The sequence below is a fragment of the Cydia strobilella genome, chromosome 1 (genome assembly GCF_947568885.1).
Source record: "Cydia strobilella chromosome 1, ilCydStro3.1, whole genome shotgun sequence".
Lineage (NCBI taxonomy): Eukaryota > Metazoa > Arthropoda > Insecta > Lepidoptera > Tortricidae > Cydia > Cydia strobilella.
The window spans coordinates 34110179-34132888 of NC_086041.1; the positions used below are offsets into that span (position 1 = coordinate 34110179).

General features: G+C 38.1%; 2 protein-coding genes across 4 annotated transcripts in view; both read right to left on the reverse strand.

Annotated features, from left to right (window-relative positions):
- Positions 1-22584, reverse strand: part of LOC134745124 (magnetosome-associated protein MamJ-like) — a 298423-nt gene extending 275839 nt beyond the window's left edge. For 2 of the 3 annotated variants that reach the window (XR_010128136.1, XM_063679091.1), the window contains exons 1-2: positions 22426-22584; positions 7842-8037 (exon numbers count right to left, since the gene is read on the reverse strand). Coding sequence is in view for 2 of the 3 variants with exons in the window: in XM_063679091.1 (XP_063535161.1) it covers positions 7842-8024 (183 nt within the window). In the remaining variant the exon portion in view is untranslated. The remainder of the gene's footprint in view (positions 1-7841; positions 8038-22425) is intronic. The other variant, XM_063679101.1, reaches the window with a different exon arrangement.
- The window catches only part of LOC134745302 (male-enhanced antigen 1), a 182407-nt gene that overhangs the window by 122492 nt on the left and 37205 nt on the right, over positions 1-22710 (reverse strand). The window lies entirely within an intron of this gene.

Here is a 22710-nt window from a genome sequence, read left to right on the forward strand (position 1 = left end):
AATAAAACTAATAAACTCCAATGAGTCAGGAACAAAATATATTTGACCACGAACACGATAGCATAAGAATGCATCTTTCATAACATCAGATAAGGCCAGGGGGTCCGAGCTCGCAGCTTATCTACACGGGAAGCGTGGGCGATGTCTGCGAGTTATAGCTAGAGATCTTAGATCCCGTTTTCTAAGGGGACCTTGCATTTTTGAGACAAAGCAAACCGCTTGGAACAGGTGTTCCTGGGGGTGATCTGAGCTGATTTAGCCCGGTTGCCACGAGGTTCCCCCCAGCAGGTGGGCAGGGGAGGGGGGGAAAAGTGCCTCCGGCGCGCCCCACTCTTAAGCTTTATATCTGCATATATCTAGCAAATATATCAAGTTTGGTGTCTTTTTCGTATAATTCGAGGATGAAGAATTCATTTCTGTGATTAAATTTTCACTCACCCATACAAAAAATACGAGAAATTGAAAATTCAAAAATTTTCTTTACACTTTTTTTTTCGAATATCCTCTACAAAATTAAAACTATGGCGATTTGCTCTAGAAAAAAAATACCTGTAAATAGCCCAGTTATCCTTCTATATAAAATAGTAAACTTGTCAAACATTTTTCTTTTATAACTCTGTTAAAAAAAATGTTTTGTGTCGCGCGGCGTACCCGCGTTGTAAGAGCGGTATGCAGCTTTTAGGATTTTTAAGTATGTTTAGATGATTTCTAACAAGTTGTTATTTTTCTGGTTGTAGATTACATTAATAAATTACTTCTGGATGTGATATATAGTTGGTCAAGCAAATCATGTCAGCAGAAAAAGGCGCGAAATTCAAATTTTATATGGGACGATATCCCTTCGCGCCTACATTTTATAAATTTGCCAGTAGTTATTATAAATGTGATAAAATTAGCATAGTTAGATGTTTGACAAAAATGCGGGTTAAAATTAGATATCTATTGTTCGCAATTGCCACTACATGCACATAGGTCCGTACATTTTAGTTTTTTTAACGCAGTTGCACCTCCTTGCTCATTTGTTTTGCAGCGGCAACGAATAATCTCCAAACAAGCAGCAGCCGCCGCAGGTCGGCTTGTCCATATGGGCTCCCAATAACCATTTTGTTTGGACCAGCCCCAGTCAGCAGGGCATGGTAGCTGTTGCTGAGAGGATATAATCTGTCCCCAAACCTACTCCCCAAACTCCTCCTTGGTAAACTGCACGGAGAATATGTTTACGTAGGGCATCTTCTGTTGGAGGCAGATTCTCTAACTCAGGGTTTCTTAAACTTTTTGCTATCACGGACCATTTTCACAATTTAAACAATTCCACGGACCCCGGTTAAAATATATTTTAGAAAAATAATAAAAACCCTTATTTATATTTTAAAATTTATTTTTATAAGTTTCATTACACTTAGGTTTCGTCAAGTTTATTACAAAATTTCCTAATAAGTATGTTTACAGTAGGTATTTGACTTACTGCGGACCCCTGATAAACATGCTACGAACCCCTAAGGGGTCCGTGGACCCCACTTTAAGAAACCCTGCTCTAACTGGAGATTTCTTATTGTATAAAGTACTCTTCGACACTCATTTACCTGATCTGAAATCAGTAACAAAATGCATAGTGTTAAAATACTGTCTAGGGATCAGTGTTGGCAGAAACGTTAATGCAATTAACCATTAACCAGTACAAATTGAACCGTAAACTGTAACTGTCCGTTACGGTTTACGGTTCAATTTGTACTGGTTAATGGTTAATTGCAATTAACGTTCGGCCAACACTGCTAGGGATCAATTCACACCTCGTAATTCAAATCTGTCCAGACTTAAAAATGTAAGACTCTTACTTGTGATACAAGACCATAACAAATTTTTCCAATATTTGCAAATTTGGCAACGCCTGCTCAGTATTGCCTTGTTTGTCGTATTTAAATCCCTCTGTTACAGCAGGTCCAGCAGGATATGCCCTCCAAGCTTGAAATACGCTTTTTTTCACCTTTCCACACAAAAAAGAAACAGTGTCGCAACCTGAAAAGGCGTGGAAGAATGCTAAGACTACTGTACTTTCTGGTCCTGTGAAATAAATTATATATCTATGCGTTACAAATAAAATCATATGTTTAAAGAAAGTTTGCAGCACGTGACCAATTGCCCAGATGACCTGTCTCGTACTGCGGTGACATATTTATTTTATTTACAATTAATGGAGGAACTACAAAAGTTACCTAATGAAGATGCAATAGCATGGCACGAGAGGAACTGGTCATTCTTTCCTGTGCCAATATGTACCCATAACTCCTGGAGCTCCGGCAATTGTGATATACATGCAACTGCGAGAACAACAAAATCAGTATCCACTGTGCGTAGCATAATTTTTGTGTGACCTGGGGCTACAGCATCAGCCACATAATGGACCATCATGCGCGTGTCTGCTTCCTGTACGAGGGCAACTGGTCACGTGCTGCAAACTTCCTTTAAATATATGATTTTATTTGTAACGCATAGATGTATAATTTATTTCACAGGACCAGAAAGGACAGAAGTCTTGCCATTCTTCCACGCCTTTTCAGGTTGCGACACTATTTCTTTTTTGTGTGGAAAGGCGACAAAAAGCGTATTTCAAGCTTGGAGCGCATATCCTGCTGTAACGAAGGGATTTAAATTTGGCAAACAAGGCAATATTGAGCAGGCGTTGCCAATATTGGAAAAATTGTTATTGTCTTATATGACAAGTAAGTCTTACAATATTAAGTCTGAACAGATTTCAATTACGAGGTTGCAACCCTAGACTTATTTTAACACTATGCATTTTGTTATTGATTTCAGATCAGGTACAAGTACGAGTGTAAATGAGTGCCGAAGAAATCTCCAGTTAGAGAATCTGCCTCCAACGGAAGATGCGCTACGTAAACATTATTCTCCGTGCAGTTTACCAAGGAGGCTATGTTTGGGGACATATTATAGCCGCTCAGCAACAGGTTGGAACATTGGGAGCCCATATGGACAAGCCTACCTGCGGCGGCTGCTGCTTGTTTAGAGCTTATTCGTTGCCGCTGCAAAACAAAATGCGCAGGGAGGTGCAACTGCGTTAAAAAAAACTAAAATGCACTGACATATTTATGTGCATGTAGTGGCAATTGCGAACAATATATATCTTATTTTAACCCGCATTTTTTGTCAAACATCTAACTATGTTAATTTTATCACACCCATACTAATCCATACTAATATTTTAAATGCGAAAGTGTGTCTTTCTATCTGTTTGTTACCTCTTCACGCTTAAACCGCTGAACCGATTTACTTGAAATTCAGTGTAGAGATAGTTTGAGTCTCGGGGAAGGTCATAGGATAGTTTTTATCTCAGAATTCACCCCTTAAGGGGGTGAAAAGGGGGGTGGAAGTTTATATGGGGAATCAATAAAAAGGAGATTGGATAAAAGTCGCGGGCAAAAGCTAGTATTATATATGCGAAAGTGTGTCTGTCTGTCTGTCTGTTACCTCTTCAGGCTTAAACCGCTGGACCGATTTAGTTGAAATTTGATATAGAGATAGTTTGAGTCCCGGGGAAGGACACAAGGTGGTTTTTATATCAGAAATTATCCTTTAAGGGGGTGAAAAGGGAGGTGGAAGTTTGTATGGGAAATCGATAAAAAGCATATTGGATAAAAAATAAGCTACCCAAATACTAACTCCACGCACACGAAGTCGCGGGCAAAAGCTAGTTAATAGTAAAGTTTTCCCAAAGTCTTTATTTATATATTTGTATATATATCACGTCCAGAAGTAATTTATTAATGTAGTCTACGAACAGAAGAATAAAAACTCATCAAAAATCATCTAAACATACCTACTTAAAAATCCTAAAAGCTGCATACCGCTCTTACAACGCGGGTACGCCGTGCGACACAAAACATTTTTTTTAACAGAGTTATAAAAGAAAAATGTTTGACAAGTTTACTATTTTATATAGAAGGATAACTGGGCTATTCATAGGTATTTTTTTTCTAGAGCAAATCGCCATAGTTTTAATTTTGTAGAGGATTTTCGAAAAAAAAAAGTGTAAAGAAAATTTTTGTAATTTGATTTTCTCGTATTTTTTGTATGGGTGAGTGAAAATTTAGTCACAGAAATGAATTCTTCATCCTCGAATTATACGAAAAAGACACCAAACTTGATATATTTGCTAGATGTATGCAGATATAAAGCTTAGAGTGAGGCGCGCCGGAGCCACTTTCCCCCCCCTCCCCTGCCCACCTACTGGGGGGAACCTCGTGGCAACCGGGCTAAATCAGCTCAGATCACCCCCAGGAACACCTGTTCCAAGCGGTTTGCTTTGTCTCAAAAATGCAAGGTGGTGGACCTAAGATCTCCCACTATTAGGACTGAGTTGATAGCATTTCTTTTGCATGACACTGCCTTCTGTGAGTTTTATGGTATGTACATGTACATTGCAATAGACAAATATGAAACAAAGAGTTGGCCTATCACATATGGGGCATTTTCTATGAAAATGTAAACATTTCTATTATTGTCGATGGCGCTTACATTGTATTTATATCGGAGCTTCGTTAATAATGGCGTAAGCGCCATCGACAATAAGGTCCCTTATTATAGAAAATACCACATATACTTTTCTTGAGTTTTACTGAAGTCTTCTCTAGTCCACGCCGACATTTTCAAAATTTAAGTCTAAGTATTTTTTTAAATAAGTAAATTTAAAAAGAAATTAAATGTTTTCCTGCCGTTTGGCCGGCAGATTTAACAAATTTTGCTAAGTTTAATGAATAAGGGACCCACCTTAGGGCTCGACCTAGACAAGGCAACGTACGGGAAGGGTAAGTGAAAAATACTTTTTAGGGTTAGGGTAGGGTTTAAAGACTCCGCTGTCCGTCTGTCTTTCACCAGGCTATATCACATGAACCGTGATAGCTAGACAGTTGAAATTTTCACAGATGATGTATTTCTGTTGCCGCTATAACATTAAATACTAAAAAGTACGGAACCCTCAGTGGGCGAGTCAGACTCGCACTTGTCCGGTTTTTTAAAGTATTTTACCACCATGTTGGTCTGATTACATGCCACATTCCAATTTTTTTTAGGTCTTAGTGACAGATGGACAAGACGAAACAATAAAGGTACCCTGTAAATGACGGGCCCCTAAAAACGACGTAAACATTAACTGCATGTTATTGTTGTAGCCGCGAGGGGTGCGTGTCCATCACCGCGCGCATCGGAGCGTGTATCCGAACTCCACTCAGCAATGGCCATCATTATCATCACCCAAATCTCTCCACACGCACGGCTTGCACCGAAATGGTACCGATTATTTAGCTTATTTACACATTGATAGAGCAAACGCGCTATCTGCAGTCAATTTCAAGGCCGACGCCTTCCGTGCAGCGTATAATCCATACAAAATATTGATGCTAATGACCTGGTGTTGTAAGGCTTTATATGTAAGATTGAAACAGAGCGCTATTCCATCTCGCTTCTTTTAGGGACGTTTGCACTAAACCGTCTTCTACGTCGTTCGTAAATTTGGTTGAAAAGTTTGATAAGCATTATGCTGAGGCGAGACCATTTCGTGGTAAACTTCAACTCCTACCAATTTTATAAGTTCCTATAGCTTTAGTTATACTTTTGTATGTTATTTTAGTTAAGTTTATCACGAATAAAACATTTGATTGATTGATTGATTGATTGATAGAGAGCAAATTGCACCATCCACAATTGACGAACTGATCAACGTCAGTCAGCAAAGAACTATGACTGTAATCTCCTATACAATAAAATTTAGCGAATATTTTAGCGGTGATAGACGTTACCGGTGCAACCGACTGAGAGTCCGTCTAATTGTAGTTGCAAATGTCATGCAGAGTTATCTTGGTACGACTCTAACCCCCTTATTCATAAAACTTAGCAACGATTGTCAACGGTTTCTTAGGTTTGCCAAACGTTTATGAATAAAGTCATGAGTCATATGAGTCTATGGGATGGCAGCAGCCACCGCTATACACGGTGTAACATGAGGATACCGAATAATTTTAACAGCGTATTCCTGATCATATTTAAAGACTAAAATGTCCTATAAACTTTTCTGTAATTTGTCTAGTTCCAGAGTTAATACCAATTTAAAAAAAAACAAGTTTTTATTGTTACATAGTGCAAAACGCATTTCTGATGTCGATGTTGCCACTGTGGGACGTAGTCTAAGTAACCTTATTGATAGATGTCAAAAAGTGACAAGTAACACTTTGTAAAAACTACGTTTTACGAAAAAAAAAGCAAAAGTCCATTTTAAGTGACAAGTTTACAAATGATATTTACTTTTTATGTACAAATACATCTGAAAAATCGAAACAAAAAAATCTTTTTTTTTTTGCGAATTTGACCTAAACTTATTACATTTTTTCCTTCTTTTGGCCTCAGAAAAGCGTGGTTAAAATCTTTCGGTTTCCTCGTATTTAACACCTTGTATTTAAAGTCAGTTCTGCAGTCCGCTCTTAATCTGTGGTTACTACATAATATCATAGAGTAACTTATAATAGAGCGGTACTGTCATAGTAAATTTTGTAACCCCAGTAAATTCACTGCCATCTGTCGACACACTTTAAAACTAAAAATAAATATTTATAAAAATACGATAAAATGTATTTAAATATGGATAAATGATTTTTTTTATTTGCATTAATTATTTTTATGATTTTGATCCATGTTCTTTCACTGATATGCGTTAAAATTATAAATAACAAACGAAACCGTCAACGCCCTCTATACGAGTGTAGGCCAAAACTAGTGGCGCCCTCTGATCGAGAATCAAATTTTCGTGATTTTCGAGGCACGTTTTTTCCTTAGACTGTATCCATCTATTACGGAGTTATATCTATCTTTGATAATATAAAGCAAATGTTTGTACTAGCAGTCGTTACTAATTGTGTGAATAAGTCGTGTGACAACTGACAATATCTAAAAGGAAATGATAGTTAACGAGTGTCGGTGCGGGTATTGCCTACTAGTCACTAGAAAATGATGTCACTTTCAACTCAATATCATTGCTAATTCCTAGAACCATAAGTGAATCATAACCATAAGACTGTCAAAGAGCAAAAGGACTTCTAGCTTATGATTCTTATCTTTACACATGCACTTGCAATGTCATAGTTGACCCTCCTTGGATAAAAAGTTTGTATGTTCGTTGATATAAATGCTGACTGTATGTTTTGACTGACCACTTGACCGAGAATTCACTCTGTAAGCTCTATAGCCTGGCTTGCTGGCACCTGACGTCAATACAGCACATCCCGGTGAAGTCTCGACCTTCATCTTTCCAGGAACACTACATTACATACCTACAGCATGTGAAGTAGTATTGTTGATTGTGTAGTATACGTACATACGATGACTTTATGTCTGAGCGATTAAGATAGGTGCCCAACCGGCAGCGATCGGTGAGTAGCGATGAGCGACTTTTTCATCGGCAGCTTGGACTGACAGCGATCAAAGATTAATATATGTATCTCTATTATTTACACGGGATATTTTCGTGGCCGGACGGAAAGCTGCCTCACTAAACTTTTCTGAAATTCAGTTCAGTTCAGTTCAGTTTATTTATTGGTAAAAAGAATTTTACAGGTCAGGTGGAATTCATCCACATTTGACATTACCCTTGACCGGTACTTTGCTGCGTATATCCACCGACCGCTTCTTGCTCGCTCTCCAGATGGTGTGCTGTACTCACCAAGATCTGGGGCTGTATGCGTGCTACATGCGTCCGCCGCCGCCACCTCGCCGACGTTCTCTGCTTCCTTGTATCCATCGACCCCTATCATCACAGGTTGGTGTGCAGTACTCACTGAGATCTCCAGCGGGGGCTGTATGTGAGCGTCGCCGTTGAGCTGGGGCTTAATGTCGGCGTCGGCGTCGGCGAGCTGCTCGACGCGGCCCTCGCCGCCGGCGCCCGCCGCCGCCACTTCACCGGCGTTTTCGGCTTCCTTGCCGCTTATGTCCACTGACCGCTTACTCTGCTTTGCTCCCATGTTGACTTCTGTCCTGTTGGGATAATTATACATTGAGTAACGAGACATTTCATAAAGATTCCTATCTAAGAACGAACCACACCCTGTTGTAATTTGTAATGTCTTATCGGGTAAAACTAGGGTCAATAGCTGGTCAGTTTATTATAAATAAGAACTTGAAAACAACATAAGTACTTCTGGCATTAAAAAAAGAATTGACTAGTTATTTCACTTATTTCCTTAAGTTTGACAAACCGTGCCATAAACCTGAATAGTGAATTTAAGCTATAAGCTTTCGAAGTTAATTTTTTCACCGAAAATCAAAACAAACGGTAGTAATTATATTATCAGTTCATTAAAAGTGCACAAAGCACTTTATCAGTGTGAGAAATTGTCACGTCTATTATAATGTTAAAATAACTTTCACAGTACCTAAACGCAGTTTGTATACCCTAGTAGGCCTAGTAGCGAGCAAAATGCCCGACACGATGTGATTTTAGAGGCATTACACAGGTAACGCTTAAGTTTAATAAACTTAACTTAGTTTCACTCGTAATACACGATAGAGATGTCCATCACATCGTCATCAACTCATCAGTTACTAAATTCAGGAAATAAGGAATGCTTTAGAGGCTTCTATAGACCTTGCAATAAATCTCATGTGATTTTAGATAATTTCCGACTAATTAGGTGCAACGAATGGGGTTGCTACTGTCAAAGGTAAATACATGGCGCCAGCATAGGTTTACCTGTCTCTAGTTTTTTTCTATGAGATTTGGCTTAAATCTTTTACCTTTCAATCCTACATTATTCGTAGGATTGACAGGTAAAACCTATGCTTGCGCCACCTGTACAATGCTTCGTCCGGCCAACCCCATTTAAATTCGATCAAAAGCCGCAATGTAACACAAATCGCATGCGATTTATATTATCGCTGAGGTTTTTAGGCCTTAAGCTTTATAACAATGCGTGCGTGGTTTCCCATTGAGATTTGGAGTTTTCTATAAATAGGGTAGCCAGGTACGAGACGTTTTGGAATAAACAGGCAGTGGGTCACGGTGTTGGGCCGCGCTGCGAACGGAAATAGTCAATGCAGTTAACATTGCATCGGTTATTTCGGGATACATTCACAATAGCTCTATTGAGTTAAATTTATGTCGTGTTAAATAAAATGAAATGTATCAAATGCATCAGATTTTTTTTTTATTTAAGCGCTTTCAACAGTTCTTGAATTAGAAGCAGCCGTTAATGTATGTTTTTTACCCACCGAAGTAGTGAAATTTCTATTATACATATATTTAAGACTTAAAAATTTTTTTTTACGTTGGAGCTATCATTATTAGTATTTTTTATGTATAAACATAATTTTATTTATTTTCTACTTTTTAAGAAAGTGGTTTCGAACACTTCTTTCACTTAGAGAAACAATTTTTTGTTTAATTTTCAAACAGGTTTGATTTATCACATTATAAAAAAAAAATTATAACTGACACAATAACTTTTAAATTACATGGGCATATAAAAAATACAAAAAGAAAATAAGCATGTCGAATAATACCTTATATTATCGCGATGACTCACAACTTCAATACCGTATACAGTTATACACACACTGATCAGTCACTCACACACGGACACTATATCAAAACATGCGGTCGATTCGACTAAGCCGGCGGCTTGGTCGACGTTAAAATTGAAACTAAGAGTAGCGAAGGGAGTACACTGTTCTCAGTTCAGTTATCGTATACATTGTTCATTACGGACCGAATTCCTGACGCATCGTGTTTATCATTCATTAGTTGACTCGAAACAGAAATAGCCCCCTCATTAGTCACGCAGGGCTCTGCCCTTATCGCTGCGAAATAAGAAATGCATTCTATAAACAAACAATGAGGATTCTTCTAAAATTCTTGATTTACAATTTTACCCGGTCTTTGTTGATGACGAACAGCGAAGTAGTTAGAGTACAGTCAAGGGCATAAATATATATACATTCCCAAAGTTTTAAAAACATGTGTACGCTCTTACACCTTAGACAAGTCGTGTTCACATATTTATGAGCCATTTGTCTGGGTCGATATTTTTGCGTTCGACAGTACGTAGTCGATCTATTATTAGTGACCCTGCCTGTGATGGTCCTGGGTTCGAATTCCGGTAAGGGCATTTATTTGTGTGATGAGCACAAATATTTGTTCCATAGTCTTGGGTGTTTTCTATGTATTTGTATTATACATATCGTTGTCTGAGTACCCACAACATAAGCCTTCTTGAGCTTACTGTGGGACTTAGTCAATCTGTGTAAGAATGTCCTATAACATTTATTACTAGCGACCCGCCCCGGCTTCGCACGGGTGCAATGCTGATGTATTATACATACAAACCTTCCTCTTGAATCACTCTATCTATTAAAAAAAACAGCATCAAAATCCGTTGCGTAGTTTTGAAGATCTAAGCATACATAGGGACAGACAGCAGGAAGCGACTGTTATATACTATGTAGTGATTCTGTTTCTTACATCCCAGATAGGATAGGAACAACTTAAATTCGCGTGATTAGCTGAATCCATATACGTATCGGTATACATCGGGTTTCAGTAGACATTTGAGTCAAGATTAGATGGATTATTCGCAGGGGAACTACTGAACTTTCTAGTTTCTCCGCTTTTCTACTCTTCGCCAATGATTTCTAAAAGTCCTGTCACTATCGCGCTAATTTAGGTTGAAAATGTTAGAAAACAGTTAATCTACTATTAGATTCAGTCTCTTAGATTAGAGATTAAAGATAAAGATAGTTTATTATTCAAGTAGGCATATTACAATGAGCTTATGAACGTTAAATAAAGCTACGCCAGCTCTAACCCTACACCTCTGCCTCGAGAAGAGCCTCGAGCTCTAATCCATTAGAAGATACGGCTAGAGCTAGACCAAGATAAGTCTGCAACGATTTTGATAGCACACGCAGTGCAAGTGTTATTATTGAACGTCTATGAAATTATGACGTATAAATAACACTTGCACTGCGTGTGCCGCTAATTTAGGTTGAAAATGTTAGAAAACAGTTAATCTACTATTAGATTCAGTCTCTTAGATTAGAGATTAAAGATAAAGATAGTTTATTATTCAAGTAGGCATATTACAATGAGCTTATGAACATCAAATAAAGCTACGCCAGCTCTAACCCTACACCTCTGCCCCGAGAAGAGCCTCGAGCTCTAATCCATTAGAAGATACGGCTAGAGCTAGACCAAGATAAGTCTGCAACGATTTTGATAGCACACGCAGTGCAAGTGTTATTATTGAACTTCTATGAAATTGTGACGTATAAATAACAGTTGCACTGCGTGTGCCGCTAATTTAGGTTGAAAATGTTAGAAAACAGTTAATCTACTATTAGATTCAGTCTCTTAGATTAGAGATTAAAGATAAAGATAGTTTATTATTCAAGTAGGCATATTACAATGCGCTTCTGAACGTCAAATAAAGCTACGCCAGCTCTAACCCTACACCTCTGCCCCGAGAAGAGCCTCGAGCTCTAATCCATTAGAAGATACGGCTAGAGCTAGATCAAGATAAGTCTGCAACGATTTTGATAGCACACGCAGTACAACTTCTATGAAATTATGACGTATAAATAACACTTGCACTGCGTGTGCTTAGTGTGCTATCATCAAAATCGTTGCAGCAGTGTTCCATGCCCCTATGTCTTTCTGCCTTTAGTCAAAACATTTTTGTTATCCTTTTGAAGCTTTTTCACTCATTATCACAGTTTAAGAATTAGATCTGAAATGGTGCAAAGATAGATATAACTCCGTAATAGATGGATACAGTCTAAGGAAAAAACGTGCCTCGAAAATCAAGAAAATCAGTGAAAGAACATGGGTCAAAATCATAAAAATAATAAATGCAAATAAAAAAAATCATTTATCCATATTTAAATACATTTTATCGTATTTTTATAAATCTTCATTTTTAGTTTTAAAGTGTGTCGATAGATGGCAGTGAATTTACTGTGGTTACAAAATTAACTATGACGGTACGCTCTATCTTATTATATCCTCATTGATAAGTGTAATGGAGAGTGCCCACTTGATTCTTTTTTTTTTAGGGTTCCGTACCTCAAAAGGATAAACCGGAACCCCTATATTTTATATAGGATCACTGTTGTCCGTCCGTCCGCCTGTCTGTCAAGACCCTTTATCTCGGGAACACGTGGAGTTATCGAGTATAAATAAAAATAAAAAAATTAAAAGATCTACAGTCGTCCCTTGGAGCTGTGAAAAAATCAAACTTCTAAGTTAACGTAAAAAAAAGATAACTAGGCAATATATCCAATAATTGATTTCATATCATTGTCATTACTATACGCACAACATACGTGACGCACGTCAAAATCGGCTGGCTAAAAAAAAAAATATCCAAGAAAGATCATTCGATTTATACAAAAAAATATAGTTTTGGGGTCTGAAATTTTGCCAAATATTAATTACAAGCCAAAACTAGCTGGGGGCAGATTCAGAGCTTATTCTGGCATGGCCTTTGTAAAAAAATAAGAAAAGTTAAATTTGTTTTGCAAAAATGTTGTGACTTATCCAGAATGGAATAAGTATTACTAATTACTATAAACTTGATTTTCGACATAATGACTACTAAGGTCTAAAAAAACTGAGTATAGCCCTAAAAGATGGGTACTGCAAAGATCTTCGTTTACCAGCACAACTATTTAAACATACCATTTTACACGGTTTAATCTGATTGGCCATTTTGCTACTTCCCAACGAGCGTTTAAAATCAAGCAAGTACATATCCCTGCCCAAAGTTAGTTGAAAGACTCATAAAAAACTTCTACACGCACGATCAACAGGCAACAGCGTACACAACTACTCAAAGTATCTAAGACTATAATTATTATGATTATAACAATCCGACGATACTGGCACGTCTACGCCCGAGCCAAGTTCGAATTTCGAAATTGGTCCACGCATCGAGGTGATTGACCCGATTTGTGCCCCACTACAACATTAGTTTTTTCGAAGCAGTCAACCTGAACTTATTGTCGTTGGTGCTACAATGGGAGGCACTTAGCCGGGCCCGATTTAAATAAGATCCGCCGTGGCGGCTGCGGTGACCTTGACTCCCGCTGGTGTTCAAGGTTAACCGGTGAGGAGGAACGTGCTGTATAAATTTAAGAGACACCGTGTATGTACTTGTTTGTCGGGCGAAAATGAGCATACCTATCTATGTAGGTTCTTATTACATATTCAGAACTACAAATAATAAACTCATAGGTATTTTTTTCTGTGGGCAGTCATTCTATCGTAAAATTATAACGAAGGAGAAGATAAAGGTAAATTTAATTCATTTGATGCGTACCTCGCGATAATTTATCTCACACCTACGAACGTCAGTTTACTTTATATACCGTCGAGTTCATTAATATGTATACATTTCTTCACCTTATTGCAATAAAGAGAAAAAATGTATTCATATTTATGAACTAGACTGTACTTCTGAATATTATTGTACCAAATTTAGTCGGGTAAAAGTGAGTTACGACGTAGATTAAGGCTGCTATTATGCAAGGATTTAATCCAGTTAATTTTAATATAAAAGGTCTGATCTGTAGCCGCGTTGCAGGTCTCGACAACTCAAATAAAACTACAATTCTTAGTGAACTGATTATTATTCTTCCAAGATAGGTACTGGTTAAAAGGGTTCTTGCTAAAACGGTTAAAAAGTGCAGAAGTGGTTGTTGATTGTATGGAGGCCGATGAAAGAGTGATTTAGCGAAATTGAAGAGTAAAAAGATGGTTTAAAAGGGTGCCTCTAATTGGCCGCGATACAATATGTGGAGCGCTCCTATTGGTGCTTTAGAAAAGCCTAAGAATACTAGCCGACCCCGACGGCTGCGTTTAGCTACTGCATTAGGAATATTTTATACAATAATAAGTTCCATTCGCAACAAGATGGTACGTACTGTAGGTAGGTGGGTACCTAGTGTCGCCAGGAATGGGACCTCGAGTCTTTTAAGTAAGTATAAATTTAACCTCCTAAGACCCCGCGTACAAATTTTTGTACATATTCCAAAATGTATTTTGAACTTTTGTTGAGTAACTAAGGGGTCCAAATTCAAAAACAAAACAAATGCTTCTGGGTCACAGGAGGGTATAGCAGTACTCGTTTTTACGAAGCTCAGCAGAGTCCCCGGCAAGCTCGGTGGAATTGCACCTTCCCATACAAACGTAGTTCCGCTCTCATTTTAAAACTACGTTTTGGATTGTAATGAAACTTTGCACAAACAATGGCATGAGGTATACCTAGGTCTGTAATTAGTTTATATAGCTCCAGTTTATAAAACAAACTAAATGAAGCAGAGTTAGAAAAAAATTGGACAGTTCCGAACAACTGACAGGCCGATATCGTCCGGCGGACTGGTAATCAGTGGGCTCCTTAAGAGTCTGAAAAACTGCGTCGAGTATTAAAGCAGAGTACTGCGACTTATCAGTATCACTAAGCTACCTGCATAGGTTAGCTTGATTAGCGAGCAAAGCAAACGGACACGCTATACATCAAAAATCACTTGCGTTTCTATGTATGAACGGCACGTCTGTACACGCGGCATGCGGCATGCGTCATTGTGTAAGTTGCTTAAAAATAGTACTGAGCGGCCGGCAAACGGCCGTCAATCTGCTGTCGCGGGGCGAGGTAATCCGAATCGGGGCGGGGCGGTGCGTGGCCGTTCTGTATGATAATACTATTACTTATTCTGTGACCTAGGTACAGATACAGACTACAGTTGAACATGCCAGTACTGGTACTGGGTAATTTAAGTGGAAAATCGATAGTGTCAAGTTGCGGAATGAAACCGCAAGTAACAGTAGTAACACTGCACCCGGCATGGGGAAACGACACATCAGTTTAAACGATAGAGAAAGATAGTCTTATTGCGATTTCTATAAGAGAAAAGAGAAAATAGTGCCATGCTTTGTCTTTATCACCGACCGGGCATTTTTTCATGGTCGGGTTATGGCATCATAGCAAGGAGGCGATGGATAAAAACCGAAATTTATAAGTGAAAAAAAAAAAGGATTATGCTGCCATACATGAAACTGTCAATACATGAATATGTCTTTCTCTTACCCCTGGTCGCTCGGTTTCATGTCTATAACTACTTGTATATACTATGTCTATGGTTTAAACACATATGTTTAAATCGCATCATAGACGGAGTGATAATATATCGGTAGATACCGACAGATACGGCATCTGCCGATATCTTTTACGTACTATTTGACAGAGCCCACACACGAAGCTGTAGTATATATTTTGGAATCTGCCGATATTATCGCATCGTTGTATTACCCGATGTTGCCGATATTATGTATCGGTCAGTATATTTCGTCTCTCTCACAATGTAGGTGCTAGACAGAGCGATATATATCTTGGTATCGTTGCGTGTGTGGTTCTTAGCGATACTCGCAGATATCTGTCGGTATATGCCGATATCGGCAGATATATAATCGCTCCGGCTCTCGTCTGTGACGAGCTTAAATAACTACCGAACTTACCAGGATTGCCAACCCTACTAAAATTATGTTAATGACTTATTAGATTACCTTTTGTACCTTTTTTGGCATTGGGTTGGTAGTATAGTACCTACTATAAAGATATAGGTGCCTACATTACGCATAAATAGGTACAGTCGCCACCAGATACATCGGAGCGGTTGAGGCGCTCAAGAATATCTGAACACGCATCTAGCGCCTTGACAATAGAGGCGTGTTCAGATATTTGTGAGCGCTTCGGCCGCTCAGATATATCTGACGGCGACTGTACTATAGGTATTTCTGTAAGATTTACATGACATGCTTCAGATTATATATCTTTATGAATCTGTGAGGATAGTCACAGTGGACCACGGAACTTTATGAAAAATATGTAGGTATTTGAATATAATATCTGTGTCGTTGTCAATAGAACTTGCAAATAATGTAAACATACCATTTTACCTTCATTACTTCGTAATCTCGCTCTTTAAAAGGACAACCATGAGTCATGACCTTATCAACAGTCTATATACTTAAATATTTTTTCTCAAACATGGACGGCAAAGTCGACGTTGCCGGTTAAAAATTAGGTCGCGAAGTGCGTAGTTTATGGTCAGTCAAAAAATTAAAAAGTTAAAAACATTGCAGTCTCGATTTCGGGACTGCAATGTTGCATACAAATTCCATTATTTATCGAGTTCCAAACTTTTTAAAAGTTGAAGTGGTCATATCAAATGTAGGCATAGGTCCATTAAACAGCCAAACAGACAATCAGTACTTATTATTATAATGTTGGTACTGCGACTATTTAGCTGTCTCCAATAGGTTGGCGTATTTTCGGCAGAAAAATACACTTCGTTTTTCAATAAAAAAAAATAAAAAGGCGGCAAAGCAAATCTTCTGTGAAAATATATACGTAAGAACGTTGCTTCTGTATAATATTTCTATCATATTTGTGTTTATTGCGCCATTTTTGAGAAAAGCACTATATATGACTCGGCAGGAAGGCTACTTGCTGGCTTCGGATTCAATAAAACGGACTCCCAAGGTCGTCCGTTTAAAACGAATCCTCAGCCAGCAAGTAGCTACTTCCGAGCCTCGACAATAATGTACTATATTTATATAAATTTTTAGTTAAATCAAAATGTATTATTAATGAAATTAACCTTGTTAAACATGTTAGGTTATATTATGTGTCAAACGCTAACAAAATCTGTCATATTTGTTTACATTATCTGAAAGTTCTATTGACGACGACTTTATTGTATCTATACGTACACAAAGCACAAAAGAGATAAAGCACGTAAGACAGAGTACAAAAGAGATAACTGCCACTCAAAATTGTACAGTTAGTAGTCACAAATTCCTCATGAAATACTAAAACCGGTCAAGTCGAGTCGGACTCGCGTTCCAAGGGTTCCGGGTACATTACACAATTTTTAACAATGTATTTTTTTATGTGAAACGTGAGTTTTTAAAAACTCGTAGGGTCGGTTCAAAAACTAAGTAATTAAGTCCGACTCACGCTTGACTGCACATTTCTAATAGGTTTTCCTGTCATCTATAGTTAAAGAACTATTTTGTGTATTTTTTCAAAAGCTTCGAAGATAAAGGGTCCCCCCCCCACCCATTTTGGTAGTTTTTTAGCTATTTCCTTAAATAACTTCTAAACTCATGAAATAAAACTATGAAAACGGATTATATCGCGTATATTGAATTTATAATACATCCCGACGTTTCGAACTCTTTACAGCGTTCGTCACCCGTTGACCACGAACGCTGTAAAGAGTTCGAAACGTCGGGATGTATTATAAATTCAATATACGCGATATAATCCGTTTTCATAGTTTTATTTCATGAGTAACTATCGCGGTAACCGAAGACAATATTAACTTCTAAACTATTTATTTTAAAATTACAAAAAAAATATATTTGAAATTCTCAAAATGAGCTCTTTTATTTCGTATGTAACACGATATAGTTTGAAAAACTTTATTTTTTAATTTTCCTATTTACCCCCCAAAACTGGCCCCCCATGTTGAAAATTCATTTGTTTACGTTACATGTCCGTCTTTGGGTGTACCAAATTTCAACTTAATTGGTCCAGTAGTTTTGGAGAAAATGGGCTGTGACAGACGGACAGACAGACACACGAGTGATCCTATAAATAAGGGTTCCGTTTTTTCCTGTTGAGGTAAGGAACCCTAAAAAATTAGACCAGAAATTGTAGGTTTATCTCTACAGCTGTGGTAAATATGCAAAGTGCGAGTTGAACTCGCGCACGAAGGGTTCCGTGCCATTACGCAAAAAAAACGGCAAAAAAATCACGTTTGTTGTATGGGAGCCCCACTTAAATATTTATTCTATTCTGTTTTTAAGGTTCCGTACCTCAAAAAGGAAGAAACGGAACTCATATGGATCACTCGTGTGTCTGTTTTCGCTTCAAACTACCTATATCCTCCGTCTGTCTGTCACCACACCAGGCTGTATCTCATGAACCGTGATAGCTAGACAGTTGAAAATTTCACAGATGATGTATTTCTGTTGCCGCTATAACAACAAATACTAAAAAGTACGGTACTCTCTGTGGGCGAGTCCGACTCGCACTTGGCCGGTTTTTTTCTGTCGCCCTCAGTGTATAGCAACCTTACGTCGTACGGGCAGGGCAGGCAGGGATAAAATCGTTATTGTATCACAATGGGTGATTCAATAGGTCTTTTGATAAATCATTGCTACCACAAGTTACAAGATCTCCGAACAGTTAGTCCAAGAGTACTATAATACAATTTGCTTCCACGTACATGGGCACAGAATAAGTAATAGTATAATCGTACAGAACGGCCACGCACCGCCCCGCCCCGACTCGAATTACCTCGCCCCGCGACACCAGATTGACGACCGTTTGCCGGCCGCTCAGTACTGTTTTTAAGCAACTTACTCACACTATGACGCATGACGCGATTGACGCGTGTACAGACGTGCCTTTCACACATAGAAACGCAAGTGATTTTTGATGTATATTAACGTGTCCGCCCTGTGGCCCCTGTGACATGGGTACAGAGCGCCTACAGCGAAAATCGAAATTGCATACTCGTGCGGAAGAGAGGCAAACAGACGAACGAAGGAGAGAAAGATATAAATATTTTGGGACCATCCTATTATCTTAGCTAAATTAGCGGTTTCACTCACGTAGTTTTAGTCACTCGCGCGACATGTTTCGGAGAGCGTAGGTCACCATTTTCAAGCACTAACAGTGCCTGAGTGAGTAACGGTCACCTCCTATCCTAATATCCTACAAAGATTGACCTGACCTTGCTCCAAACTAAGCAAACCTTGTACTATGGGTACTAGGCGACAAAATAGTTCGCGGTAGGCGGCAAAATATTTCAAATGTCTAGCTGTCACGGTTCATGAGATACAGCCTGGTGACAGACAGACGGACACAGAAATCTTAGTAATAGGGTCCCGTTTTTACCCCTTGGGTGCGGAACCCTAAAAAACGATCGTCCAGTTACTGTTTTAATTACAAAAAAATACAATCACTCTTTAGTTATTGCATAAGTAGATATCGAGGGTGAAGCACCGTAAAACGAGGTGGCTTTGAAATGCTGGGACGACTTTGAAATTTCAGCTTTTAAGTCATAATATATTTTTATGCGGGATTTTTTACAGTTCGGGGAATATCAATATTTAGTAATCTAACTAGTTCCATGAACAGTTTCAGGAAATAATGAATAATGGTCATTTTGTGGCCATTTTTAAACTATCAAAGTAACCAAAAATTTTCTTAAAGCCACCCTGTTTTACCGTAGTTGAAAGGGAATGCAATACCGGGATACCAGGATCCCGAAATACCGGGATCCCGCATGCAATTTGCGGGATTAATCCCGCACGTAAATTAAGCGGGATCCCGCGGGATTTGCGGGATTGAGGAGCGACGTGGTTTTTACGTGTTACGAAGTACAAGTAGTACAACTAACACGTCTCCTACTGGCAAAAGTTCTTCACGGAGCCTAGATGCATTTGTGGAGGAAGGGGGAAAAGGGACACGGAAGAAAATTTCGCCCGAATTTGTCTATTTTTTGCTATCTTGTGAATTGAGTAATATTTGTTTTGATTAAATATTCAAAAATAAACATTTATTTATATGAATAAATATATTTGCTTGTATGTTTGAATTGAGTAATATTTGTTTTGATTAAATATTCAAAAATAAACATTTATTTATATGAATAAATATATTTGCTTGTATGTTTAGAGAGTTTCCAAGTACTGGCAGTACAGCAACAGTACCTACTAGGAAATTTACGCTGCGTGAAAGTATTTTTTGAAGGCGGAAGATTCGCAGAGTGCTAAATGCTAGTTGAGTCAAACAATAATAAAACTATGCGGCGTATTGAAGAATAATGATACCGGGATTGAATGTCTCAGTCCCGCGGGATCCCGGTATTTGCGAGATCCCGCAAGTTAGTATACAATTTTACGAATTGGTACTAAATTTGAAGGTTTAACAAAAAGTAAACAAAATTTTTGTTTATTATTGTTTACCGGGTAAACAATAATTTACGAACGAGTGTGAACTGAAGGCTTAATTAACACGAGTTCCTAATTCCTGTACCGTGGCACACACAATTTGTTTTTCATCACACTTGTGAGGAAAAAAAGGAGGGAAAAAAATAAAACCTGCCAAATTTCGGACGTACATTACAGCCCTGGGTCTAAATTTAGGATTTATGGACCGCATCGCCTAGCAAGTGTACCGAAAAAATACATTACAACCCTGGGTCGAAATTTACGATTTACGGACCGCATCGCCTACCGTGTAATAACAACTTTAACGAGCAAGTGTGATGAATAGTTATTTATTTAACTTCTTAAAGAATAATTAATTATTAGACATTACTGGTATAAAATACTTCCCGTAGTTTTACGATTGCTTTACACAACTTGCATCTAGCACTGAGAATCTTCCGCCTTAAAAAAATACTTCCACACATATCGTAAGCTTCCTACTAAGTACTGTTGCCAGTACTTGGAAACTCTTTATACACATACAACATACTTAATATTTACAAGCAAAAACATTTACTCATAATATTACTCAATGCACAAGGTAGCAAAAAATAGACGAATTCGGGCGAAATTCTCTTCCATGTCCCTACCCCCTTCCTCTACAGATGCATCTAGGCTCCGTAAAGAACTTTCGCCAGTGGGCGCGCGTCCACGCACGTGTTACTTGTAGTAAAACGTAAGAACCACGTCGCTCCACAATCCCGCGGGATCCCGCTTAATTTAAGAGCGGGATTAATCCCGCAAATTTCATGCGGGATTCCGGTATTTCGGGATCCTGGTATCCCGGTATTGCATTCCCTAGTGTTACGTGTTACCTATACACTTAAGCGATGCGGTCCGTAAATCGAAAATTTCGACCTGTGGTTGTAGTGTATTTCGACCTGGGGTTGTAGTGTATTTTTACGTCACATTTGCTAGGTGATGCGGTCCGTAAATCCTAAATTTGGACCTAGGGCTGTATGTGCACAAACCGAAATTAAGCAGAAGTTTTATTTTTTCTTTCTTTTTATATCACTAGTGTGATGAGACTTGTAGGAACATTTGGCGTGCCATGGTACAGGAATTACGAAATCGTGCTATTAAGCCTCCAGTTCACACTCGTTCGTACATGTTTGTTTACCGCCCATAATACACAATGTACTATTTATAAATTTTGTTTACTTTTTGTTTTAAACCTTCAAATTTAATACCAATTCATAAAATTGTATAGTACGATGCGGGATCCCGCAAATACCGGGATCCCGCGGGACTCGAGAATGACAATCCCGCTAAATACCGGAATTGAATTCCTCATGCGGGATTGCATTCCCTAGTCCTAATCCCAGCCCCTATAGAATGTAAACGGCGACGCTACGACACCACATGTTTAAACTTTATTTGTAATTCAATGATATACGTTATACGTATAGGTTATGTGCGCGAATAAAGATACCTCCCTACCCTGAATATGTATGTATATGTAAGTACGTACGTCTGCATAACGTAAAAAATGTGACTTTAAACAATCGTTCTAATCTAGCTTACCTAGTATAGTTATAGTTACCCTTATCAGGAGAAAGTACTAAAATGTTTTGGAACGTACTTTCATTAGTAAATTTGGAAAAGACACCTACAGCAGGACATTGCTTTCTATTGGAATACTTACATTCTCCGCGAGAACGAAGCCTTGAAAATGTTTCAAGTTAGTTATAACTGTTATAAGTATACAAATCCCCTTTTCTAAATTGACTATGTATGTCATTTGTTGCTTATTATTGCGTATTTAAAGACAAATAAGCCATGGAAAGCAAATAAGGATTACTCATGGCATGAATTCATACAATACAACACCCTTGTTTCACCAACTTGCATGTCGCCCTAATAACTGGTAGGGTGATTCATCGTGCGACAAAGAACGGATTTCCCAGAAATCAACATAATTCAAGATATTACCAACAAGTACAATAACAATTTAGAAACAAATAGTATTTAACAATATTACTTTTACCTTAGTGCTGTGAGCAGTTTTTAATCAACGGTTAAGTCTGCCGTCACCAGTTCTCATTTCTTTTGTCCTCGATTTGAATTACTAGTCGAGATGATAACAGTATGTTTATGTTATTTCATTTAATGAAAACCTCAAATTTTAAGATCAATACAATCGCGTGACAAAATGCAGTTTAGGGGACAGGATGAAACAGAAAATTCAAATGTACTTTTACCGAACTCAAAATTAATTTACACAGCCGGCATTTTGCAGAAACATTACAATATTTTAACACAATAACTAAAACCATGACAAAGACTAGAATTCAAATTGAACTTACCACCTGGACTTTCAATCTTTATTTTATTAACAAAGAATTTACACCACAATTTCAGAAATTTGTTAACATAAAGCACTCACAGACAGCCCGACACAATATGGCGGCAGGACGAAATCCCCACCTCCACAGCAAATTCAAAATTGAAACTAATTTTTGATTGGTTGCTTTCACCAAGACGCTTCAAGGCTACCAACAGCAAGTTTTTTTACTTATAGACAATGAAACACTCTATATTCATCTATATTCATAGAAACTCTATATTCTCTCTGGACCTGATGGCGCCCA